Genomic DNA, 27,732 nt, shown 5'->3' with positions numbered 1-27,732 from the left:
GCATTTGAGTTTCCAGTTTCTGGCTATTAACAATAATGTTGCTATGAATATTCATGTACAAGTTTGTGTGAACGTGTTTTCATTACTCTTGGATACATACCTGGGAGGGGAATTGTTGGGTCATATGGTAACTCTATGTTTAACTTTTTGAGGAACTGCCAGTTTGCAAAGTGGCCACACCATTTCACATTCCCACCAGCAATGTATTAGAGTCCCAATTTCTCCACATTCTCAGCAACACTTTTTTATTCTAGCCATCATAGTAGGTGTGAAGCGGTATCTCACTGTGGTTTTGATGTGCATTTCCCTAATGATGTTGAGCATCTTTTCATGTGTTTTTGGCCATTTGTGTATCTTCTTTGTACAAATGTCTGTTCAAATCCTTTGCCATTTTTAAATCAGATTGAGTTATAAGAGTTCTTTAGATATTCTGGATACAAGTCCCTTATCAGATATATGATCTGCAAATATTTTCTCCCATTGTATGCTTTTTCACTTTCTAAATGGTGAAACAGAAAAGCTTTTATTTTGACAAAATATAATTTCTTTGCTTTTTCTTTGGTTGCTTGTGCTTTTGATTTCATGTCTTAAGAAACCACTGCCTAACCCATGGTCACAAAGATTTACTGTGCTTTCTTCTAAGGGTTTTATAGTTTTTGTTCTCACATTAAGGTCTTAGACCCATTTTGAGTTAACTTTTGTATGTGGTGTGAGGCAGTGGACACATAACTTGAACATTTGTTCATTCCTCTCAGGACAGAGGACTTGCCCTAGTGGCTCAAGCGCAGAGCTGTGGGAAGGCCTCAGTAGCATTTGCTGATGTCAGATTAGGCCAGAAAGCTAGCTGGGACTCTGGTCACACACAGCCTTGTATCCTACATGAAGGGTTTGAGTCTACCTTAAGAGCAGTGAGAGAGACAGGATCAGATCTGTGCATGGGGGAACACTGGCTGCAGTGTGAGGAGTGGGGCAAGACTGCAGACCTATTAGAGGTTACTGCACTAATTCAGAAGAGATGATGGCTAACTAGGGTAGTGGCTGTGAGCGTGACGAGAAGCGGAAAGATGCGAGAGAATATTCAAAGAGGTAGACTGGACAGGAGGTAAGACCGGATGACATAAAGAACACAATCTTTGGTCAAAACAAGGTATGAATAAAGTCACTGGTTTTATTGAGCAGCTCAAACTAGTTCTGGAGGCAGCTTGTCAAAGAGGCATTCCAAACAGCTTTTGAGCAATGTACAGCCTCCCACAAAGGCTTTACTGGTACCCACGTTAATGTATACATTATAAAAGTCAGGTTCACTAAATGCATTCACTTTTCATACACTTACTTGCAAGCAATAAAACAATTTAGGCTTTTCAGTACTTCAGCCTAGGTTTCTGCTCAAATAAGTCCAAATGAGTGAAGTCTGCTTGTTTACTGATCCTGGTCTATACAAACGGGAGGTTTCAAGATACCAGAAAGTTTATTCATAGCCAAAAATAACAAAAAGGTTTCTTGTTCTCCTGAAATAGGAAATTTTATATTTCCATTGTCAAAATAATAAACAATTTTTAAAGGCTCTTTAAAAAATTAGTTGAGAATTTTGATGAAATTCATTTATTTCAGTAGAATAAAACAACAAGCAGCATGAAATGTAAAGTGCTACATAAAAGCCCCGCAACACACAAAATCTGAAAGGTTTCATTGGCTTAATTATAGGTGAAACAGTCATCATACATTTTTTCAAGCATGCTGTTTTAACGACCTTGAAATGTAGTCATGTGCTATGTTGGTCAAAGAAAAAGCCATGAGTTCCCTAAATCCGAGGACTGGGAGAAGGAGCAGTCCTAAGCCTTTACCTATCAAACATCCAGTTTTGGCCTAGGGGATTAAACTGAGACTTTAAAAATAATAGTTTTCTGAAGAGGCCCTTCGGGTGGCATTTGCGTACGAATGGCCCCACAGATCACCTTTGCTCACTAACTCCACAGTGGAGGTCAGATTGACAACTTGAGGAATTTTAGGTAGCATATGTGAGCTGAAAGGGAAGGAGCAAAAAATGTACCACTTGCAGATACACGTAGCAGATGCTAAAAAAATCCCAACACAAACAAGAAGGTGGCCTGTCAGCCGACGGGTGAGGGAAGAGATGCAAATGAGAGAGAAACGATCTGTACAATGCAAATCTTCTTGGCTCCATCAATTTTAAAGTATAGGTACACCTCATGGAACAGGCAATAAGATCACAGAGGTGCAGACGCTGGCTCAAGTTTGACTGAGAGGAAATGGAGCAAAGATTGTTCTAGCACATGATTCATCTCAGCATAGGTTGAGAGCATGGGGATTTCCTTCTTCTCGGGATAACATTACCCGGTCTTCACAGGTGGGGCAGTGACCTCTCGCTAGGAGACCACTGACCACTGACCCAGTATTCCTAATATCCTGTGTTCCAAATCAAGACTTCAGAAAATATTTTCTCATGGCAATAAAGTTATAAAATGGTAACCTAAAATTTTCCTGACATACGAGGTCTTCATAAAGTCCTTGGGCTTTTTAGACTTCACCAAGCTGCAGACATAACAGAAACAATCTGTAAACTTTTAAAATACTAATTTATTAAAGTTTAAGACAACTATGTATTATATAAATTGTATATAATGTTCTTACTTTAGATGCAGACATAAAGGAAAACTGGCTATCAGATGAACACAGAAATTGTGTCTGATGGTTAATAGGATCCAAGTCCCATAGCAGGAGTAAAAATTAAATTTGCCTTTAAAATAATTTTTTTTTTGGTGAGGAGATCAGCCCTGTGCTAACATCTGCCAATCCTCCTCTTTTTTTTTTTTTTTTTTTTTTTTGCTGAGGAAGACAGGCCCTGGGCTAACATCCGTGCCCATCTTCCTCCACTTGATATGGGACGCTGCCACAGCATGACCTGCCAAGCAGTGCACCGGTGCGCGCCGGGGATCTGACCCGGTGAACCCCGGGCCGCAGTGGAGCGTGCGCACTTAACCGCTTGCACCACTGGGCCGGCCCCTAAAATAATTTTACAAATTGTTTCTTTCTTGCCTATAATTTCAGTTAGTTAAAAACCACAAAAGGACTTTATGAATACCATCCCCTAAAGTATTCAAGATACATTATGGACTAACTTGTGGACGCGTCTAGAACCTAAACACAATTTATGACATTGAGTTGGAAAAAAAATTAACTTACAAATGCACTTTTAGAGAATAACCTATTTGAAAGCTGGGGACTGCCTGTATTTAAAAATTAAATCCTCATTAACAATACGCTCAAGAGTGCCCTCAATGCGGCTACTGAACATGCTGAAGGCAATGTTTTCTGTGCTTCTCTGTTCTCATCGGGCAGTAGGATGATAAAATTACCTACTAGAGTCCGTGGAGCTAGCTAGCCTTAAGTTATACATTGATTTTGCACTGAAAATTATTTCTTGGGCTTTGATTACGTGGACAATTCTAAGTAAAGGTTTTTCTAATTTCTATCACTGTTATTTGGGCCCTGAGCTTCTCTATTAAAATGGTATATGAAATATTTCAACATTAGGCATATTCCTGGAATAATTAAATTTATAGTGATTACAAAGCTAGGCATATAATACATCTTAAAAGATATACAATTCAAAGCGGAGCAAATATTCAAATCTTAAGATCTTCCCACTTAACTTCTGGAAGAAAATCAAGCGATTTTCTGGTTTGTACCCTTTCTTCCTTAAAACAAAGATCTATAGAGGATTGTTTTCTTTCTTTTTAAATCTTGTGCATACTGGAGAGAAGGGGTAACAGCATATCAATGTGGTTACAAAGCATTATTCCCTCTTCAAGTAACAACCAATAACAAAGACGTAATCGCATTTTCTCACAAATGTTTGACTGAAATAGTTACTTTCACTGAAGAATGTTATGACACAAAGTCAGTCACAGAACGGGCAAGCCCAGTACGTTTCCTATGAGCGACATTTTAAGTAAGCTATTTGAGGCGTTTTTCTTTCCCTTTTCAACTCTTATCCCTAATCATTCTACAGAAGTAGAAACAGAGTACTCAATAAATGGTATTGAGTAACGACTAATACTTATTGGAAATTAAAACACCATTTTTTATCCAAAAATTTCAAAGGGTTATACAGAAAAGTATCACAAATTTACATAAAAGCAAGCTGAGGCATGAGAAACAACAGTAAGTTACTTCTGTGTAAAGCAGGTCAGACAGTGAGACAAGGGACTCGCACTCCCAGTCCCTTAACCAAAGCAGGACACAGTCTGCATGTCTAGTTATATTTATACTGAATTTATAAGGACCAAAAAAGGAACGAAGGGTAAATACAAAATAAACTTTTTGTAAACACTTCTTAGATTATACCCAATGCAGAATGTTTAATGAAGCACTTGAGTCACAGCTCTTAAGACACAAAACAATATCATAACTCAAAGTCAAAAATGTACTCGTTGGCCAGATATATTCGTCGGAATATAAGAGCTGCCAAGGCCAAAGTCAAGATGACAATCAGTACAGCGGATCCGCCATGATGGGTGTGGTTGTCTCTTGCCTGCTGGCCCTGGCCTACATCTGGTGAAGCAGACGACCTTCTTTGACTCTGCTGCTGCGCCCGGCGCTGTCGAGGACTCATGGAGGTATTCTTAGCTACAGGTTGGGCAGGCTGTTGAAGGGACGCTGCCGAGGGGTTTGGGACTCCATACTAGGAAATTTTAAGAAATTTTGTTTGTAATTGGCAGAGAAAACTTGTATATATACTTGTTACCTATTCAAGAGTACAAAGACTCTCAGAGCACTAAATATGACTAAGGGCAAAACTACTAAGAATTATCTGAATGCTGAGACTAATAACTCACCCTCCTGAATAAGCCAGCAACACAACTTACTCTGAGCACTCACAAGGTGGAGAGGAATTTACCAGCCACAAATAAGATCAGGACAGCGCTTACCCATATTTTCCATAGAGGGCTTTCTACTCCCCCTCAGCTGCAACTCCCACAGTATCTGCTAGGCATCTGGGCACCTCCCTTCTTTCAAGAGAGCCAAGGAGGGAAGCAATTTGATTTTCACTTTCTGCCTGAAAATCTGCCATTCTAAATGGCCAAAAAGGCAACTCGCAACTGTGCGCCTTTCATGAAGCAGGTTTCTTCCAATATTATCTCACTACATCAACATGCTTTCACCAACAATCATAGAGCATTGGAAATAATTTCAAACTGTATGTTCTTCACAGCAATACTGCTGAAAAAATTAGATGTAGTTTTCAAACCAGGCTTATCCTTTCTCACAACTCCTGTCAAATGAGTTGAACACAAGTCTAGAAGAACCCTTTACTGTGTGTTTGAACTGTGTTACTTTATGCATGTAAAGCACGAACTGTGGTACTTTATGTTGTTAAGAGTTCCCTGGGGGCCGGCCCCGTGGCACAGTGGTTAAGTTCGTGTGCTCAGCTTCGGTGGCCCAGGGTTCGCAGGTTTGGATCCCGGGCGTGGACCTACGCACTGCTCATCAAGCCATGCTGTGGCAGGTGTCCCACATATAAAGTAGAGGAAGACAGGCACGATGTTAGCCCAGGGCCAACCTTCCTCAGCAAAAAGAGGAGGATTGGCAACAGATGTTAGCTCAGGGCTAATCTTCCTCACCAAAAAAAAAAAAAAAGAGTTCCCTGGGTATGTGCTGAGAAAAATCGGAAGGTAGCTGTGGGAGACTCAATGTAGCCTCCACTAGTTGACACACTAGTTGCCCCACAAAGCCCTAGATGTTGATTGCTTTCTATTCTTTCAATACCTGCTCAGTGAGAGCATAACCACAACGTGGTACCAAGTGATTCAAAATCTTAAACATAGTTTACAGATAAGAAGGCTCTATAAAATATGAATTCCATTTTATTTATATAGATACCTTAACTCTACTCCTAGTAGCCCAATGACCTTTAATTCTTTTATTGAAAACAACTTTATACTGATTATATTAGTGCCAATACACATTCTTTCAAATAAGAAATAAGAACGTATGTTTTATTAAGAAAAACTTTAAAAATTGAGTAAATAGAAAACATCTAAAATATTTTCAATTAGAAAAAATTTAATATTGAGAAGAAAAAAATAATTGAATAATGTAATTCAAATACTTTTTTAAAAAGGCAAGATGATGGGCTTTGTGCTGGCAACAGCTACAAACATTAGGGAAAAAACTGCTGATCTAAGTTACCTGCAGAAGAAATTATATTTTAAATCTGACATTCATCTCAACATTAAAGGCCTAAATAATCTGAATTTCTTAAAACTATCCTTTGGAAGCGCTCAAATGTAGTGACCTACAACACAGACGCAGAAAGGAACTACTGACTTTGAAAAGGTAAAAATAAAAGCCAGAGCTGATACTGAACTAGAGCTGTATGAACTTGGACTTCTGTTCTCCAGGACTGCAAGTGAAATCTGCGCATTGAAGAGAGCAGACACACAAAGCTGCAGCATTTTACGAGGTCGTCCACTGTCACAGGTGTCATTAGTGGACTTAATAAATAGTCATTGAGTTGAACTGAGTTATGGCAGCCAACACAGCAAATTCCATCTGAAATTTCCCATTCCTTCAATCGCTCAGCCAAGATGACGAAAAGCGTCTGAGAGAGCACACGTACTCGAGGCTTAGAGGGAAATGGGTTCTCAAGGAAAATAAAAAAACATGATGGTGCTACCAACCCAGAAACTAGCACAAGAAATTGACTCAGCTTTTTATTTTATACATGTTACTTTTTTCCATTAGTTTGAAGGGAGAACACTATCCTGCCCATACACCCAACCAAAACTGGGAGCCTTATCAGCACTAGGCTGGCTTCACCCCTCTGTAGATGTGTGACCCTGAGCAAGTTATTTAACCTAAGACTCCGCTCCCTCATCTGTACAATAAGGATAATGTCCAACTCAGTAGTCATGAGGATTAAATGGGATAATGATACAAAGTGCTTAGGATACACAATTGCTTGTTAAACATCAGTTATTATTAATATTGTTACTATTAACATATTCCTTTGGAGGCACTAAATTTAGGTTAAAAAAAAGTCATGACATTACTTAGGACAGCTTTTCAGAACTTTATTAGTATAATTAATATATTTAGAACAAAAATCCCTTAAAACGTTGGCTTTAGATAAAATATTAGTACATGCACTTAACGGAAATATTTTTATAGATACACTGCTTTAATTAGGTTCCTATATCTCAGCTGCCTTTTGGATGATACATTACTGACTACAATCTATTGCTGTGATATTATAAAATTCTAAAATTTTTCCTATTTAAAACAGTCACATCAAGGGAAAACTGTAATGACCCCAAGCTGACAGGACCTGAGGAACCTAAATTATCTGGAGTAGAAGGACTAATTGGACTAAATTTCGGAAGTTCATACTGAACTCCCAGATGGAGAACCGAGTTGGCTTTAGCATTTTCAAAATGCTGTCAGTTGGTGGTAGGACTTCTAAATCTTTGCTGTTTGCCTAAACTTGTTCAAACACACTTATCATAGAATGAACACAAGTCATAATAGTTTCCGTTTCCTTAATTAAGATAAAGTGACCACTTTCGGGAAGGTGAAAGTATGTGACGTTTGTATTTAATTAAGTTTAACTTAAATGTTAAAAAAAAAAATCACAGATAAGTCCCTTGTAAAAATATAAATTTTTCTCTAATAACCTAGAATAACCAGCATTGTCTTTGCCTTTCAATACAAAGCGGAATAGCTTATTCAAACCTCAATCCTTGAGAAGAGGAAACACCTGATGGACTGGAAGAGCACGACACCGCCAGTATCCTCCCCATGTCTACACAGCTAAAACATCCGCATCCAACAACAGACGGCCTGATGTTGTCCACTGTATCTAGACGTGAAGCAATCTCTCGCCCCTCAAGGCTAAAATAACATAGCTTATCTGGGATGTGATGTACAACATCTCAGTGAATTTATAGTACACTTGCACGTAAAGTAGCCACCCCTAGCCAAAACCAGGTTTCAGTGACTTCCACAGTGACAAAATTATACAATCATGCTCTGAGATAATTTGTATGTGAATGTAATAAAAAGCTTAACTTGCAATTGTAGACAATTCATTGCTTGTCAGTGTTTTAACCAGAACTGGTACCAATTAATTACCTATACCTATGAAAGAAATCTAAGTTTTATGTACTTTAAAATCAAAATGGAAAATACTACTGTAATAATAACATTGTTTGTGTAATCTAATTTACTTAACTTCTGGATTTCTTTACCTGTATTCCCAGTATTTTTTAAAAGTGCTAAACCTAAAATTGATTTATTCAATCAACAAACACGTATTGACCACCGACTGTATACAAGGCACTATGCCAGCACTGGGGACCAGTGCAGGAGAGAGAGAGCCCTGATCCTCAAGGAACTTATATTCTGGGATGTGAGACAGACAATAATTAATAAATTATAAAGTAAATTACAACTGGAATAAGTATAAATGGAATATGCAACAGGAAGACTTGACATAGATTTAAAACAGACGAAAGACAGATTTATATACATCACAAATATTAGGAGACTGTCCTTATAGGTGAAAAAAAGACTACCCCCTTCCTCTCTGTACTAGCATGCTTCCATTTCTAAAAAAATTATGAAATAAAAAACAATTAGAATTCTAAAGGTGAAAAGTTAACACACATACTGACTAAAATGAATTCACTATATTCCTCTGCAGTTCACAAAAAGACATGTAAAAATGACTTAACTCTCAGTATATGCTTTTTTCTTATACCTGTCTCCAGTTCTCCAAATACTTCCTTCAGAGCACCCTCTCCCCTGCTTTCTCCAACCTACTTCTCTCTGCCCATCTCGCTCTCCGAATAGGGCAGAGCCACTCAAGACTATTCAATCCCACTTTACAGTAAGTTACTCCTGAGTAAAGGGCAAATCTGTATCTGCCCAGCTTCTACTTCAATTTTCCTGACCCTTTAAAATCCTCTGTAAACTGGAGAGGGCGAAAAAAAATGTGGCTACTCAACCAAACAATCTGTTACCAAAAAGACCGCAGAAGACAGTTCATCTTTTTTATATGGAAAGGAAAGTCAATGTTTTTACCCATAATCCTAATTATTTAGCAACAATCCAGTCGCATTTTCTTAATCAGTCTCTCTGACCACCTAGGCCCACCAATACTTAGACAACAGATCAAGACACAACTAACAACATCCTGAGCTAACATCACTTATTCTTTCATTCAAAATTATTTACCAGACACTTACTACCTGTAAGGCACCACTGTCCAATAGAACTTTCTGAGATGATGCTATGTTCGACATCTATGCTGTCCAATACAGTAGCCACTAGCCACACGTGGCTATGGATCACTTGAAATGTGGTCAGTGCGACTAAGGAACTGATTATTAATTAAATTAAATTTAATTTAATTCTGAGTAATTTAAATGTAAACTTAGACAGCCACATGCAGCTAGTGGCTACTACACTGGACAGAGCAGGTCTAAGGCAAATCTTTAGCTCCTGGCCTTTGTCAAGTCAGTGCCTTAATGCAGCTTAACAGACCTGCCAAGGACTCAGTGCCTATTTAGAAAGTGGCTAATTTATGTATATTTTATTTTAGCCAGAGTGTAGCACTATATTGAAACCAACTTTTCAGAGAAATCGTAGAATTCTGGAGAGACGATAGGACCTAAAAATTATTTAGTTCAGCCCCATTTAACAAAAAAGAAGGCTCAGAAAGTATGAATTACTTGCTTAAGATAATATAACTCATTAGAGGGAGAGCTAGGCTAGAATCTAACTGTTAGGGAGAACCAAAATATTCAGCTATCTCGTCTAGGGATCTCCTCCTCCTATTGCAAATAATGATAATGATACAGATACACACAAATGTAAAAGACAAGCGCCATACCGATGTACTGGCCGTAGCACCCTGGAATGTCGTAGGCGTATCATCTTGTAAATCATTTAGTGAAAAAGAGTGGTTTAAGTCCGACTCAGCAATAGTCTTTCCAGATGAATTGACTTCTGCCTATAAAACAGATACACCCAAGAGCAGTATTACAAGAAATGTACAGAATAACCACAACCTACTAAATTCCCTCTCTTGGATTTATTTTAATTGCTACCTTAATATAAACTATCAATCAGTTAGGCGTTGAGCACTTGTGTGTACAACATTCTGAGAGGTATTATAGGAAGCAGCACAGACAATCCTGTTCTCAAGACGTCACTTGGTGAGGGACAAAACTAACACCATGGTTCACAATCCACAATTCCAAAAAGCTCTAAAAACTAAACTTTTGCAATTTTCAGGCAAATTTTGACACGTGAGGCTATTAGCAGTCTTGATCCCACATTAGTGTAAATATTCGCAGGTTTGCTGAGGAAACATTAATGGATTTGATATGGGGTGCTGCCCCAGATCCCACTACAGGTGTTAATATATGGTATATGTTTGATAGTTTCTAAAATCTGAAATTCTGATGTATAAAACACTTCTGGCCCTAATATTTTCAGAGAAGCAATTTTAAATAAAATAGGAATCCTCAGAAGGAAGAGAATAACCAACATTCATTAAGCACCTCCTCTCTCAGGCACCACAATAAAACACAAGGAAAAATTTCTCCTAAGAACTGGACTAGAAGGACAGACAGGATGTAGAGAGGTGGAGAAGGAGGAGGAGGTAGCAGGTTGCTTAATGCAGGTGGAGCTAATAAATTCCAGAAGTAATTATGTTTGGTCAAAACATAAGCAGAAAAAAAGGATACACGGGAGATGTGCCAATATATGAATAGCAGTTACTTCTTGGGGATAGGATTATGCATTGATTGTTATTTTCTTATTGTTTATCTATATTTTCTATATTAATAGCTAAAATTTGTTAAGCACCAGAGACAGTTCTAAATGCAATACATTTAAGTGAGTATTAACTCACAATCTTCAAAAGAATCTTACAAGATAAGTACAGTCATGCACCGCATAACAACGTTTAGGTCAACAATGGACCGCATATATGATGGTGGTCCCATAAGATTAGTACCATACAGCCTAGGTGTGTGTAGTAGGCTGTATCATCTAGGTTTATATAAATACTCTAGGGGAGGGAGAAATTTTCCTCTACCCTTCTAGGTTCTTCTGGCTGATCTAAGAATTAAATTGACATGAGACAGATTAACAGGAGAAAAACAAACAAAAGTTTAACAACACGTATACATGGAAGAAACCCAGGAAAACAGAGTAACTTGCCAAAATGGCCAAAGCCCTCACCTTAAATATATCCTCAGCTAAAGACAAAAGAAGATGCTGAGGGTGGGGATAGTCAGGGACTTCCAAGGGAAGGAAGGCAACTCACAGGTAGGGAAAAAGGAGCAAACATTTGGAAAACAAGTGTTTGTCTGGCCACACACAAGTGCAAGAACACAGAGGAGAGCCCAACAAACAGGCGAAAGCACTAGGTTTCTCATTGTCTACCACTCTGTTTTATGTGATGCTAAGGTAACAGCTCCCTTCCTGAGACAGGTTTTTTTATCTGAATTCTTTTAGGCAGTTAAGAGGGAGGTAACAAGAAAAACTTTCTGAGTCTTTTGTTTCTTAAAAATAATCAGCTAGGGGGCCAGCCCCGTGGCTCAGCGGTTAAGTGCGCGCACTCCGCTGCTGGCGTCCCGGGTTCGGATCCCTGGCGCGCACCGACGCACCGCTTCTCCGGCCATGCTGAGGCCACGTCCCACATACGGCAACTAGAAGGATGTGCAGCTATGACATACAACTATCTACTGGGGCTTTGGGGGAAAAAATAAACAAACAAATAAATAAAAAAATAATAATAATAATAATAATCAGCTAGGGGCCAGCCTGGTGACATAGCGGTTAAGTTCACACACTCTGCTTTGGTAGGCCAGGGTTCATGGGTTCAGATCCCAGGCGCAGACCTACGCACTGCTCATCACGCCATGCTGTGGCAGGCGTCCCACATATAAAGTAGAGGTAGATGGGCATGGATGTTAGCCCAGGGCCAATCTTCCTCAGCAAAAAGAGGAGGATTGGCAACAGATGTTAGCTCGGGGCTAATCTTCCTCACAAAAAAAAATAAAATCATCATCATCATCATCATCATCAACGTCATCATCAGCCTAGGGGCCAGCCCCATGGCATACTGGTTAAGTTCGGCGTGCTCTGCTTCAGCGACCTGGGTTCGTGGGTTCGGATCCCAGGTGCAGACCTACACTACTCATCAGCCATGTTGTCGCGGCAACCCACATACAAAATAGAGGAAGACTGGCACAAATGTTAGGTCAGGGCTAAACTTCCTCAAGCAAAAAAAAAAAAAAAAAAAAGGAAGATTGGCAACAGCTGTTAGCTCAGGGCAAATTTTTTCTTTCCTCAGCAAATAATAATAATAATAATCAGCCTAAAATAATCTTCACGTTAAAGAGACACATTTTGGGATGGCAAATTTTGTTCCCCTTCAGTATTCTCTACGATGTTTGCATGATGACGAAATCACCTAATGACACGTTTCTCAGAATGTATCCCCATTGTTAAGTGACACATGACCGCACCATTATTATTTACAGTTGAGAAAAAGGCACAAAGTGGTTAGGTAACATGTTTGATGTCCTACTACCAATAAGCAGCAAAGCTGGGATGTGAACCCTGGCATGTATACCAGAGCCTACATTTTTAACTACTATGCTATACTGCCTTTATGAATGTCTATTATTAGTTTTGTAATAAAAAAAATTATTTCTAAAAACTTTATTGAAATAGAACTATATTGCTTTACTTTCTATCCAGAATTTGAAAGTAAACAAAAGAGCTACATAATTAGAATTTATTTACGAATTAGAGTACCTTAAAACTGATTTGTCTAGCCAGTTCCTTGGCTTCTTGGTCAGCCTGGCTTGAATCACTTCCAGATTTTAAAGGCAACAGGACATCCTTCATGGCAGAACCACATCCCTCACAACAGAAATCTTGTGATCTGGTAGGAAATAAATTTTTTTGATGGGTATAAATCAAATACTTGAATGTTAATCCACGATAGTTAAATACTGAATGATTAAAAGAACACTGGATAATTCCGTATCACATTCATCTACATGTAAATTAGACAATTATGGCAATAATTATAGTTCTGAGACAAATACACAAGTTGGTGTAAAAAGAAATCCATGTCAATTATATCTCAATTTAAAAAAATCTAAAATTAAAAATAAAATCCAAGGCTTAGATTCCATTTTTCCCAATATACTATCTAAAGAAAAATTAGCTTTAGATTTATACAACAACAAAACATATAAACTGTCTAATTTCACTGTCTTCAAAATCACACTAACAAGCCTATGTTAAGCCTGTGAAAAAAGTCCATTATAAAGCTTGAATTATCTTTAGCAGAAACATACACAAAACGGTAAAGAAGCCAATTAAAAACAGAATTTACAGATATTTTCAGGAAAAAAACCTCACAAATCCTGTTCATCTAAATAGCAGTACCGGGCCGGCCCCGTGCCTTAGCAGTTAAGTGCGCGCGCTCCGCTGCTGGCGGCCCGGGTTCGGATCCCGGGCGCGCACCAACGCACCGCTTCTCCGGCCATGCTGAGGCCGCGTCCCACGTACAGCAACTACAAGGATGTGCAGCTATGACATACAACTATCTACTGGGGCTTTGGGGGAATAAATAAATAAATAAAGTTAATTACCTCTAAAATAAATAAATAGCAGTACCCTCCAAAGATGGAGAACTCATGGAAAATACAAAGATTCTGAAATTTATCACTCATATTAAGTAGAGACTCAAGCTAATCTGTTAACTAGACTTTCCTACAATTTCTTTTTCTACGTTCTCATATTCTCCTGTGTATCCCAGATATAGCCAAAAGTGCTCTAAAGCTCACAAGAGTGCTCAGGATTTGTATGACTGTAAATAAATATGTAAAAAAAATATTGTTACATTGATGAACTTCCTTTTAAAAAATTGTTTTATTACACCTCTAGTTCAACATAATAAAAGCCTTAGGTCTTGAAGAACATGCTATTTAAATTATTAATTTCCTGTAAACAAAATATACGTAAAAGAAGTATTAATTTAGTATTTACTGATGAAAATTTTTTGTTTCACCAGAAGCAGCATTGCTGTGCATATCCTCTTGAGAATCAGTTGTATCCAAATTATTTGCCTTCAAATGTGTCCACTTTTAACTGAGAAGTCAGATGAAACTTAAAGGAGAATGTTTATTTTGAATATATTAGTTTATTCCCAAGGATAGTATGCTACCACAGTTGAATACAAAATCATGTTTTCAAAAAGCCTCTATTGTAGACTAAGAACCTAGAATAAATATATTTGTGTAGGGTAAGATATACCATAATTTAATTAACATAATATGTCTGAAGGGTGGTAGACAGCAGAGTTCAGAAGAGGAAAATGACCAAAATCAAGAACTAGTCTCAGCACTACCCAAAGGAGAGGATACTCTGAATCTAATGACTAATCTGGGTTATATAGACAGAATGCACCTGGAAAAACTGAGACGGCAATAACACCGGGAAACCACACCTTGATAAAGAAAAACTTTGCTTTATTTCATATCATTTATTGAGCACTTGCTACGAGCCAGATGCCAAAATGGGTAACGTGAACTCCCTCCCTGCCCTCAAGGAGTTTTTAATCTTGTGGAAAGCTACATATAAATAATTGCTCTGGTTCTTTTCCATCTGTAACACCGCCCAAGTGAAGACAAATGACCAGTACTCTGTTCTAGAAGATGTCTCCCACTGTAGTTGTTATTATCTACTTCTTTCTAAAACGAGATAGCATGAAACCAGTTCTTTAGACTCTGGTCACCCCTGGATAAACTGATACAACTGAATTTCTAAAATAGCAAAACTAAGACTAGACCCTGTAGCCAAGGTAACTCACAAAGTAAGAGACAGAGCCTGTCTCCTAACAGCCATTATCCAGAATAGTATTCGGATCTTAACAAAGAATAAAACACAAAACTTACTTTTTGGCAAGCGCTCTTCTTTCCTCAGGTGTGTAATCTAGAGAACCTATGGCTCCCTCGCCTTTGGTTGGCATAAACCCAATGATGGCTAATAATGCTGTTCTTACTGAAACAAAAAGTAAGCATCAATTTAACTTGCTTTGTAAATGGAACTGACTTTACGCTGGAAAGAGGGAAAAAAAATCCTCAAAGGCTTTCACTGAAGAGGTACAGGTAGGAGAGTTGTATTAAAATGATGGTGAAAATCTAGATAAGGAAAAGCAACTTTATCATTTATTCAATAATATTAAATTATTTATCCAAAACAGCTTCAATCTCAAGAGTGTATTATAATATATAATTATGAATTGACTAAAGTTGAATAAAATTTATATTCACTTTAAATTGATACTCACTACTCCACGAAGGCTGCCAAGTTTCAGGATGATGTCCTGAGATGCTCAAACAGATTTTCTTGCCTACTTCAAATCGTCCATTAGCCTTAGGAATAAATAAGGCATTTTAAAAATTATATATGTGTGTGTTTAATGTTTTATACTTTAAAAGTATAAATATATTTTACATACAAAGAATTTTAAAAGAATGTACTCTCGGGGCCGGCCCTGTGGCTTAGCGGTTAAGTGCGCGCACTCTGCTTCTGGTGGCCCGGGTTCGGATCCCGGGCGCACACCGACGCACAGCTTGTCCGGCCATGCTGAGGCCGCGTCCCACATACAGCAACTACCAGGATGTGCAACTATAACATACAACTATCTACTGGGGCTTTGGGGAGAAAAAGGGAAAAAAAAAAAAAAGGAGGAGGATTGGCAATAGATGTTAGCTCAGGGCTGGTCTTCCTCAGCAAAAAGAGGGGGACTGGCATGGATGTTAACTCAGGGCTGATCTTCCTCACAAAAAAAAAAAAAAAAAAGAATGTACTCTCTAAGGGACACAGATTTTTCTCCTTTTATAGACACTCCATAAATATTTGTTGGATTCTAAATGAATAATAAAAGCTGTTTTTAGAAGTCGTAGTAACTTTCTGAAACTGAGTTGCACAACTGAAATCTAAAGAATTAATATATAAAGATGTCCTGATGTCCCCCTCTGTGCCTAGTACAGTGCCAGGCTCTATGAAGGATCCGCAAGAGAAGAACCTGCAGATGCTAGGATAAAACCTCAGGACTTAGTGCCACCTAACTAGATATTGATGAGGAAGGCTCTGAGAGGAGAGCGATTTTCAGAAGGATGTTCAATTTCATAAGACAGGAACATAGAAGAGGAAGATCAAAGATAATGATTTCAGTTTTGGACATGGATCTGTTGTCTTGGTAGAAGAGCTATTGATGATGTCCAGCATGCAGGTAGGAATACAGACATGCTGATGTCAGAAGAAGACATACGTTTTCGGTACCTGACTTCAGAGAAGTGATCGTTGAAGCCATTTCATAGAAATAAGAGAAAACAGCTGAAGTCTGAACTTGGAGAATACCCTTATTTAGCGGAGGAAGAGACATGAAGTTAGAACATAAGCTCCACGTGGGCAGAGAATTTGACTTATTCTCTGATGCATAGAGTGCATGACGAGTGTTTAACAAATATTTGCTGAATGAACGTTGGAGAAGACTTGTGAAAAGAGAGGAAGTGAACCAGAATGAGCAAATATTGAAAATCAGAAGGGCAGGCCTGATTCTCAGCCAGTGTGCTAAATGTAACCATACCATTGGTTAACTACTGAGATATTTCTGTACGTGTCAGTGAACAGTTCTGCCCCAAATACCCGCCACCAGCTTCCCCATGCAGCAGCCCCTCCCCCTAGACCACTTGGTTCTCCCCATGATCTATCAACTGAAAAGTGACTCATAACACAGTAGGGCCCCTCTAGGACCCTGCTCCAGCCCTATGCCAATATTAACAATTCTCAAACATCACCTAATATTTGTTAAGCAGCTTCTATATGCCAGGAACTTCATAGTGTGACTGTATTTACCACACACAATCCTTTTGACAGATGAGAAAACTGAATTTTAAAGAGATTATGTAACCTACCCATGGTATAATGGAAAGAACACGGGTCAGAATCCACATCTATCAGCTCTAAAACTAATGCTCTTTCCACTACACCAAATATAGGTAAAGACAGCACTAATTTGCTATTTATTGATGAACACCTTTTGTTTCACCATTTGCTACCCCATGTGTGTCATGGAACACGATGAAGACTGGGAACAAGCAGTAGGATTTCTCAAACTGGTCTCTGAGGTTGTGTAGTAAGCACAAGTTTCAACAGGGTGCTGTATGTGGAACCAGACGGTACCAGGCTCAACCAGTGGACAGAGGCCTTGAAGGTTATCAAAGAGAACACAGGACAACGGCTTCCAGTGGCAGCAGAGATACAGAAATGTTTTCGTGTTTTGTGTTTGCTTTTTTCAGGAACAGGAGATAATTAAACGCACTTGAAAATTAAAGGCAATGAGGGAAGGAAAGCTTAACAATTACGGGAGGAATTCCCTGATGGAACAAAGTCCCAGGAAAGATAAGAGAAAATCAGATCAATAGTTTTCTTTCACATGGAGAGAAAATATGTGAAGATGGAAATCCTGAGATATAAACAGTAATAACATAGCTAACATTTATTGAGGACTCTATGTCAGCTCTTATTCTAAGGGTTACACGTAAAAATGAAGAAACTGAAGAACAGAATGTACGAAAGGTGAGAAGGTGAAGGAGAGGATGTGATTAAGAGGCACAGCAACGTTAACTGCCCTTTGCCAGTACTTACCATGTGCCAGACACGGTGCCTAGCACTCTGCATACATGAATTCATTGAATCCTAACAACCATGCTATGGCAATTATGCATTCATTAGCATCAATAATTCCTAGGAATTACTTTCGGGGGAAAAAAATTGTAGTTCCCAGGCCTGGTCCCCAAAGGCAAAATTATAATAGTGCTCCTCTTTATTTCTTAATGAAAATGAATATGCTGGCTATACTTTGCAGCCACCATGAAGAGTTAAACCACAATCGTACCAAAAAGCCAGTTCTTACCGTTAGGAGAATAATGCTTGGTGGTTTCATGGGATACTCTGGTGGCAGTACTATTCGTCCATGATAAACTCCTCCATCAAAATCAGAATCTGGGGGTCCTCTAACTGTGAAGTGCCATTCAAAAAGGTTATCCTGAACAAAAATAATAACCAGCAAGGAATCAATAACATTAAAAAGTTTGATTGTTTTTATCAATGAGTATTAGAAATATTCCTGGGTGAGAAAAATTAATGTTTTACATTATTGCTAGAACAGCTTCTAACGCACAAAATGTCTCAAGTATAAAAGTTATGAATAAAAGCTACTTAATCTAGCTTTCACGTCCCATAAGAGCTAAAATCTTTTTTAAACAAATGCATTTAAAAATGTCTGAGCATTGTAATGTATTCATAAATAATATTATAAACATAATTAAGATGGAAACTAACCCTTGAATACTAATTAGTAATGATTATCAGATAATCAAATAATTACTATACATTTGGATTATTTTAACAAACTTTTAAAAATTATCCCTCACGGATACCTAAGAGCTTATTTATAAGTGGTCATTATTATTAATATATATGCTATCAACATTATCTTACAATTACCAAGTACTTTACAGTTTACAGCTTGCAAAATTCTTACACATACATTATTATATTTTATTCTATTATCATGGAAACCAGATTGAGCACATTTAAATACAGATGAGAAGACTGAAGAGAGGTAGACATGTTTGCACAAAAAGCCCAGACTAGCTACAAAGGCCTAGGTCTTCCAAAATGTAAAGAATCTGGGGTTCTTTCCACTTCCCCTCCCTCCCTCATACTCATCACCTAAAACCAATTTAGCATCTGAGACACATTTTACAGAGACCAGTAATCTGCTTCTTCTAATATATCTGATTCTGAATGGTTAATGAAATACTCAGGAAATATAGGGAGTAAAACATATCAATAAACCACATCAAACACATCTATTATGACTCAAAGCAATGAAAAAACAATTTTAAGCAATTTGTTTAAAATATTAAAGTATTAAAATCCATACGTAGAAGATGGAGATAGAAACTAACCTCTAAAGGTTGTGCATGGTAATGATCTGTTGGATCTTTCAATTCTGCCGCTTCTTTCATTAAACGTTTAACAGCTAAAATAAAATTCACAAGATAGAGACATTTAAAATATACTTTTCCAAGTGATTAGCACAGATTTACAAACCTAATGGAAAAGTTCCTACTTCAACAAAAAAATCTGTAGAGGACTAGTTCAACTGAGTATATGGTAAAGGTTTAATTATGGGATAATAGTAATAATTGGAGGGGGAGGGGAAGGAAATGGAAGCTAGGCATTAGAAGAGTTATATATTAATTTAAATATACAGGAAAGTCTCATAAAGACACTATTTTTATTTAATAAGTGCTTATATATACTTCCTATGTGGTAGCACTCCAACATTAACTCATATAATCCTCAAAACAACACTATGACATAGGTACTATGTTTACCCCATTTTCCAGGCAAAGAAACTGAGACATGGGGAGATTACATAATTGTCCAAGGTCACACAGCCAGTATATGCCAGAGCTGGGATTCCAACACAGGCAGTCCAACTCTACCTTGTTCAAATGTCTATATGAAAAATGTGCCCTCTGGAACTCATGCTCACAGACAATAAACCACTCCACATCCTCAACCGCTTGGGACTTTCCACCATCTTGCATTAATTTAAGGAGACTGACCCCAGAGGTCACTGAATCTCCGTAGCCCTAATTGCATTCCTTTTTGAAATGATTCTTCAGCTTAATTAAAACCTTCAATCCACTGACACCACAACTTTCTTTACCCCACCTATACGTATATTCACTTCCCTCTTTATCCATACTCTTGGCTCTCAGGAGTTCCCCTTCACACTCCCCTAATAAAATTCAATTCTAGCTGACCCAATCCAATCATCTTCTCATTTGGTGTCTATACCCAAACAGCTGAGCATTACTGAAGGGGGATAAAAAAGTCATAGCGGCAAGCACATTGATACCATTATAGAGTACCAACACCCTTTTATTTCCATGATAAATGCCTGTTAGCAGCCTATCACAATGTGCAGTCTGTATCTGTACCCTCTCTCCTTCCCTACTGGCTCTCAAAGCTCACTCCTTTGATCCCAGCCCCTCTCATCTCAAGCTTTAGGTCCTAAAAAACGTCAGAATACTGGTATAGGATAGCAAAGCCAGAGAAAAGACAGGTAGCCCAAGGCTGCTGAAACTCTGCTTGAAAACCAACTGATGTGGTTCAATACTCACCTAAGCTGAGACCAGACAGAAGAGAGAAGGGGCCAAGTACTGACATCTTAGAGAAAGACAGTAGGAATTTCGCAGGTGGATATGAATAGGCAGAGGAAACAATAAAGTAAAATGTGTGGAGGCATAGCCTGGAATGTTATGGGGAGAGAGGTTAACACATAAACCAAGCGGTTCAGTATGTATCAGGACCTTTGCATAAATTTCATTTAAACAAGGGTTCTTAAGCTGAGAAAAAGTTAAGTCACTATCTTAATCCATCATTATTAATATTCTTTTCCATCTCCTACTCTGAACTAGGCCCCTGTAGGCAGAGACTTTGCTCATCTGATCGTCAAAAATTTATTGAGCTCATACTAGATGCTATAGCTACAACCAAAATAAAACATAGTTTTGGTCATCAAGGAACTTATAGTCTTGGGATGGGGGTCAAAGAATTGAATAAAGCCTAGTGTCTAGAACTTGTGGGGAGAGTGTCTCAATATGTACATGTTTCTAACACAGTGTGCGTCACGTTCCTCAGCTTGCAATGCTGCTCTCACCCCACCTCCACCTCATCATCTAGACTGGCTCCCACTAGACCTTTAAGTAACTTCCTCCAGGAGGTCTCCCTGACACCGTCCCTTGTCCATCCCGAGGAGTGACTAGAGAGTCTCATCTGAATCCCTGAGGAGTCCTGGGAGGAGAGTGGCAACCAGAAATGCTCTCCAAGTTATTCTAATGACCAGTCAGGTTTGCAAGCCACTGCCCTAGAGACCAGGTTGAGTCCCCTTGCCATAAGTTCTCATAACACTCTATATTTTATCTTTTATAAGGTTTATATCACTTGTAGTTACTTAATGCCTGTCTTTCCTGCTAAACAATCAACTTCACTGCAGTCTCCCCAGGGCTTAACACAAAGTAAGCACTCAAATATCAGTTGAATTGAATTTTACTACCTTCCCCCAACAAATCTCTTTCAGAACAAATTCTCTAATCAGAAGGATCTGATTAAAGGCAATGTTTTTCAAACTTATTTGACAATAAGATAAAATCCTTCCTTCAAAGAAAAGCTTAATGAGAACGTCAATATGTTAAAACAGATAACAGAGCTGTTTTGGTTGAAGAGACCAGCCTGGAAGGGCCTTCAGGCTATTTCCCCCCTTACCTATTCTATTTAAGGGGCCCATGGAACAAGGATTGAAAACCCCTGGTTTAAAGCCACATAAAAATATCATTCTTTCAAATTAATATTATTAGATATAGGTAAACCCCTGGAAGCTGGTATGAAGTTCACTAGTTTGGCTGCTGTCAGCAAAGATGCCAAGGTGACTGTTTTTTCTTCTTTCCTCATCAGCTGGCTGAACAGTAATTAAGCTGAAGAGGTCAGATTTTATGTCATTCCATATCCTTACCACATTTTCTCTCCCTCTTTCCCACTCAGCTCAGCTCAATAGGAAAGAAGAAAATAAACACCCAATAGTACCTGGATATCACAAGAGACGTAGGAAAGGGTCAGAACTGCTATAAGAATGTATTTAAAGGAACAATCATTGGCTCAACAACCAAACATGTTGATTTTATTAGTTCATAGGCCACACAGGCACATACCATGTGAGAACTAAAGCGCGTAGGCAAACAGAAGGTGAGATTAGTCTACTGTTTTCATAATCTCTTTTTTCCTGAAATAACACATATTATGAATGCCTTAGTGAAAAAGAATGTGGACTCTGGGGGCCGGCCCCGTGGCTTAGCGGTTAGGTGCGTGCGCTCCACTACTGGCGGCCCAGGTTCGGATCCCTGGTGTGCACCAAGGCACTGCTTGTCAGGCCATGCTGAGGCCGCGTCCCACATACAGCAACTAGAAGGATGTGCAACTATAACACACAACTATCTACTGGGGATTTGGGGAGAAAAAGGAGGAAGATTGGCAATAGATGTTAGCTCAGAGCCGGTCTTCCTCCGCCAAAAAAAAAAAAAAAAAAGAATGTGGACTCTGAATTAGAGCTGCATTCTGGCTCTGACATTCAGTAGTTCTAAATCCTTGAACAAGTCACTTAATCTTATTCTGCCTCAATGTTTACATCTGTCAAATGGGAGTCAATAATTTCTTCACATAATCCTCCTTTCCTTTTCACCCCTCCCTCTTCCCCAGGTCACAAGTTATTAAGGTCAGAAATGGGCTGGGATATAAGGCCCTCTCAATGATGCTCCCTGGTTCAAAACCAGGCCTTGAGCTTACAAGCTGGCCTCATGGCATGGCTCTCTGGCTCCCAAGGAGAAATATCACTGCTACGGAACAGTCGAGTTTCAAAGTACTGCCTGGCAACTCAGGCAAGAGCACAGTCTGCCACTCCTGATACTCCATCTCTTGCATCTCATGGTTAGAGAGAAAACTTTTTCCAATCAGCTCCTCTCTTATCTCTTTGCGAGGTTATTCAATGGAACTCTCCTACCATGGTGAGATAAGATGTGCCAGGGAAGGGAAGGGGAGCAAGGAGTATCTACATGCCTGCTTTTGTTTTCCCTTTCTATAGAGGCCACACGATCACTCTGGATCCAAGCTATAGGCTCCATGGGCCTAGGCATTAGCATTCTTCACATGCCCAGGGTAGCTCACTGGGCTTACATTGGGGTTTGGACACAAAGCTCCAGCTAAAGGAATCTTTTACAGGTCACTGTCTCTCATGCATCTATTTCTCTTGGAAAGCAAGTATCTTGATATCATCAATCTCCAAAGCATGGGTAAAATGCAGGAGGCAGGCGTATTGAGGATGTGAACCCAACGTCATGTTCCCCAACTGCCCCTTCCTGCTCCCATAGTGAAGGCACTTAAGCAAATGTTTAAGGACTAATGTTTTTACCCAGTAAGACCCTGCAACAGTGTCCATTCAAGAAACATTTAAAGAATATCTGGAGCCAGCTCTGATGGCCTAGCGGTTAAAGCTCGGCGTGCTCCACTTTGGCGGTCCAGGGTCAATTCCTGGGCGTGGAACCACAGCACTCGTTTGTGAGTAGCCATGCTGTGGCAGTGGCTCAGAGAAGAACCAGAAGAACTGACAACTAGAATATACAACTATGTACTGGGGCCTTGCCCAGGCGGGGGCGGGGGTGGGGTGGGGGTGGGGGAGAGAAAAAGGAAGATGATTGGCAACAGATGTTAGCTTAGGGCAAATCTTCCCCTGCAAAAAAAAATAAATAAATAAAGTCTGAGTGATGGAGATAGAAGAATGACCAACACTTGAAACTAATATAACATTATATGTCAACTATATCTCAATTAAAAAGAAAAGAATGATCAAGACCTGCGTCTTGTCTTCAAAAAGTTCATAATAAGAGACAAAGACATAAAAACAATCACAACACAAGCAGTGACCAAGTATGTACAAATTTAGGGACCACCTTCGTCTGCCTAGGGTAGCTGGACAAGGCTGAACCTTAAGTGTGAAGAATTAATAGGAATTTCAGATGGATTAAAGCAGAGGTTCCAAAAGGGACCAAGGCATACAAATGAGAAGAGCTGCTCCATCCGGAGGGTCATTCGGGCAAAATGAATAGGTGCTGAAAATGCAAAGGAGCATAGGAGTGGTAGGAGATGAGGCTGGTGAGGAGGGCAAAGATTGAATCATGAGCAGCCCTGTGGGCCACGCTAAACAGTTTACTTGGAACTTTATCCACAGCTATCAGGAGGCTACTGAAATTTTTTCAGTTTGAGAAGTGACCTAATCAGTTTTTGTTCTGTTTTACTTGATCTGGTGACAATAGTGACTGATTAGATAGATGTGTGTCTGTGTGTACTGGTGCCCACGTGCAAATGTCTGAGAGTGTGTGTGTGTGTGTTGTGTGTGTGTGTGTTTCAGGGTAGGAGATGGAGTAGAGGAGTAGACCAAGAGATCAAAGATGACTCCCATAGGTGCCTAGTTGTTGTCAATCCCTGGGGTAAGGAATATTAGGTTGAGGTGCAGGTTTAGGGGAGTAGAGAAAACCGATGAGCTTGTTTTTACACCTTGTAGAGATTTTTTTCGGTCTGTGGGAAATCTGGGTGAAGATGGTAAATCACCAGTAAGTTCTGTGTCTCTACAGCCCAGAAGGGTCTGAATTGGACATTAAAGCTTGAGAATGACTGGCAGAAGGTGCAGCTGACACCAAGGGCATGGACAGGATAACTCCTAGGTTTCTGCTGGAGGTAGTGGGTGCCTTCGCACCAGTCCCTTATCCACCAATCACCTGCTGACCACGCCCATAGGCCCCCTGAGGACAGCTGCCACAGAAGCTTCTGTACAAGTAGGTCTCCCTGCTTTGTACTATGAGACCCTACTACCTTGGCCAGAGCAGACCCAAAAAAAAAGGATCAGGGAGCTTGACCCAGAGGCAGCTACTGTTAGGCTAGTCAGAGGGTTATGAGGTGGCCCCACACAGAGCTCTGCCCACAACCACAAGTCCATTCCAGAAAAATCATAAGGAAATAAGTTTCCCCACCTATAAATGAAGAAATTTATTATCAACATGCTAGCACATTGGCCCTTAACCAGTTATCTGTATTGTCTTAACTTAATTGTTCTATCCATACCTCTAAGACAATTCCACATCAGATAGAAAAAGATATCTCTAACATTGTGCAGTATTTCTAATCACTTCCTTTCACATATGCATTACTCTAAAAATATCACAAGACTGAGAATAAAACAAAGCAAGGACGCATTTTCACTATGCCTCCTCCCATTCTCTGTTCTTTTTTTTTTTTTGCGTGAGGAAGATCAGCCCTGAGCTAACATCCATGCCAATCCTCCTCTTTTTGCTGAGGAAGACTGGCCCTGGGCTAACATCTGTGCCCATCTTCCTCTACTTTACATGGGACGCCACCACAGCATGGCCTAATAAGCAGTGCATTGGTGCGCGCCCGGGATCCGAACCCAGGCAGCCAGCAGTGGAGCGCGTGCACTTAACTGCTATGCCATGGGGCCGGCCCCCTCCCATTTTCATTAAGTCCCACATGTCATCCAATTCACCTTCTCCATGAACTCCAAATGATCCACATAATAACAAAAAAAGATTTAAAAAACTTATCTCTTTTTTGGAACAGCAACACCACCTTTGAGGAAATGAAACCAAAAAAAAAGGAAGCAATTTATTACACAGCCAGAAGCATGTCATCCAAAGCTCAGCCAGCTAACAGTAAGTCACATACTTTTGAAATGTACAAAATTCCACTGAATTTTAAACACTTATCATAATCTCAGGTACGATAACCCATCAAAATTGAGCAATGTCCTCTGACAACAATCTCGTAAGACTCACCAGTTCTCCATTCCAAATTGCACTATTACTCATGTTTGCATTAATTCTTTGCATATTCCACTAAGTACCTCAGCTGACCTAAGGAACTTGGTACCATGTGACCAAGCAGTCACTATACATTTTTACCCACATATTTGTAGTTAAATCTACCATAATCTGGGCAAGCCCCAGTGGCCTAGTGGTTAAGTACGCCACACTCCACTTCAAGGGCCCAGGCTGGTTCCCAGGCACAGACCTACACCACCCCTTTGTCAGTGGCCATGCTGTGGCAGCAGCTCACATACAAAAAGAGCAAGATTGGCAACAGATGTTAGCTCAGGGCAAATCGTCCTCAGCAAAAAAAACACAAAAAACAAATCTACCACAATCTAAATAATTTAATCATTCTACCACTAACTTTAAAATTAAGCTTTTCTTTCCCTCTTTCTCTTTATCTTCCTTTTATTTTTTTCCCTGGCCTTCTTAAGAGGTGGGCTTGGGGGTAGATCATGAACCCACTGAAATTGATCTGTATAAATGTATTTCTTGGAGAGCTCACAGCCTTCACCAGATTTTTAAAGGAGTCTACAGGCCCCAAATGTTATGACTCATTCTACACACTTGGTCACCTAAGAACATTTCTCAGCCGGACAGCACTCAAGTTAACAAAGCTCAATCAATATCCTCAGGCTTTTCTGGAGTCTTTGCATACTCTTACCTATTAAAAAAGTCAAACATTCACAATGTCAACTCTTTCCAAAAGGATGATAATCTTGCTGATTCCTACTGAGAAGCTGCTTTTTCTGAAGGAAAAAAGAAGCGGCACAAGATTTGGTCAAACCATCACTAATATCCTAGGATTATCATTTAGAGCTGAACTGTGGATCTTCTCCCTCCTGACAAATTTATCAAGATACAGGTGGAATTGATACCATTTACAGAACCCAGCGATTCATTTCAAGCCTGCCTTAATATGAGAGAGCTGGTTATTTTTCTTGCATCTTTATAACGCACCAGAAAAGAATCTGAGGCTAGGATGGTTTGGGCTGCTTCCGTGAATGAAGCAGGGGTATTAAACACAGGAAAAGAAGTCTCTATGACTGAATACGGATACAAATCATATTACTCAGCGTGGCAAAAATCATGGTTAGCTCTAAAGTGCATGGCTCAACTAACTAGTGTTCTTGGCTCTTCGGTTAACTGGTTTAGTTCAGAATATTTCCTTTATGGCTGTAATTCTATTATGGCTGTAATTCTATTCGCCCCAAATGCTGCAAATACATACTTAAATAGCCAAATCCTCAAATGCGAGTGACCCAAACAGCTAATCAAAGTCTGGTGGCAGCGACGGAGAGGGGATAACGACGGTGTTCAGGGTGCAGGCGCGGCAATGAACTACCACCCCTGGCCACCACCTGTCCACCTGTTCTCAGGGATGAGTTTATGACCCAGGCCTACGCGACGACGAGGAGGAAAGGCAGAGCCCGGGTGCCGCAGGCGGCTGCCCAGTCCCCAGGATTGGCGGCCGGTGCCCGCTCGGCCGCCCTGCCCTGCGGCCTGCACCACCCCGGCAGGCGGCGGTCTCGCGTAGAGCGCGACACCCGGAATGGAGCCGCGAGGGGCGGCGGACGCAAGGGCACCGCAGCGTCCTGGCTCACTCGGCCTCCCGGCCCACCCGGCCGCGCCGCCCGCCGCCTCCAGCCCCGCTCACCCGGACTCTTCAGGTTGTAGCGGGTCTCCATGGCCGCCTCCCCGCGCCGCCGCTGCCCGGCTCTCCGCGCGGCTCGGGCCGACGGTGCCTGACCCAGGAGCTCCGCCGGCGCGCCCAGCCCGGCCCGACTGCTCCGCGGACGGGGTGGAGAGGGTGCCGGCGAGGCGCGCTTCGCGGCGGCGCCGCCTCCTCGCTGCTCCCCCGCCTCCCTGAGGGCCGGGCGGGCGCCGGCGCCGGCCGGGGCGTAGCTGCAGCGGGCGCCCGGGCTGGAGCTCGGCCTCCTGGTCTGGCCGCCGAGCCGCCCGCCCGGCCGCGTCACCCGCCCTCGCCCGGGTTTGTGAGGTTGCCCTGACGTGGCAGTCGCTTCGTGGCGGGCGGGCGGCGACCGGAGGCTGCCGCTGGCAGCGCCAAGCCCGCCCCGGGATCTGCAAGGGCGGGCGG

At 40.4% G+C, this 27,732-nt stretch overlaps 1 protein-coding gene across 1 annotated transcript; it reads right to left on the bottom strand.

Moving 5' to 3' along the window:
* Window positions 1-1,143: 1,143 nt before the first annotated feature.
* On the bottom strand, window positions 1,144-27,732 carry UBE2J1 (ubiquitin conjugating enzyme E2 J1). Its single transcript, XM_058566642.1, has 8 exons — window positions 27,292-27,732; window positions 19,101-19,174; window positions 18,041-18,172; window positions 15,407-15,491; window positions 15,012-15,117; window positions 12,859-12,988; window positions 9,917-10,036; window positions 1,144-4,705 (listed from the first exon to the last, which is right to left on the bottom strand). The coding sequence occupies exons 1-8, from the start codon at window positions 27,320-27,322 to the stop codon at window positions 4,427-4,429; spliced, it is 957 nt and encodes a 318-aa protein (XP_058422625.1). The 5' UTR covers window positions 27,323-27,732; the 3' UTR covers window positions 1,144-4,426.

The sequence above is a fragment of the Diceros bicornis genome, chromosome 23 (assembly GCF_020826845.1).
Source record: "Diceros bicornis minor isolate mBicDic1 chromosome 23, mDicBic1.mat.cur, whole genome shotgun sequence".
Lineage (NCBI taxonomy): Eukaryota > Metazoa > Chordata > Mammalia > Perissodactyla > Rhinocerotidae > Diceros > Diceros bicornis.
Note: the sequence above shows the minus strand (reverse complement) of the source record. Positions and strands in the feature narration are given on the sequence as shown.

Coding starts and splice junctions, on each gene's coding strand:
- UBE2J1 (XM_058566642.1), bottom strand. CDS start 27,322: ATGGAGACCCGCTACAACCTGAAGAGTCCGG. Junction 12,989..15,011: donor AGAAGAGCGCTTGCCAAAAA/GTAAGTTTTGTG, acceptor ATTTCCTACCAG/ATCACAAGATTTCTGTTGTG. Junction 4,706..9,916: donor GTGCTACGGCCAGTACATCG/GTATGGCGCTTG, acceptor AAAATTTCCTAG/TATGGAGTCCCAAACCCCTC.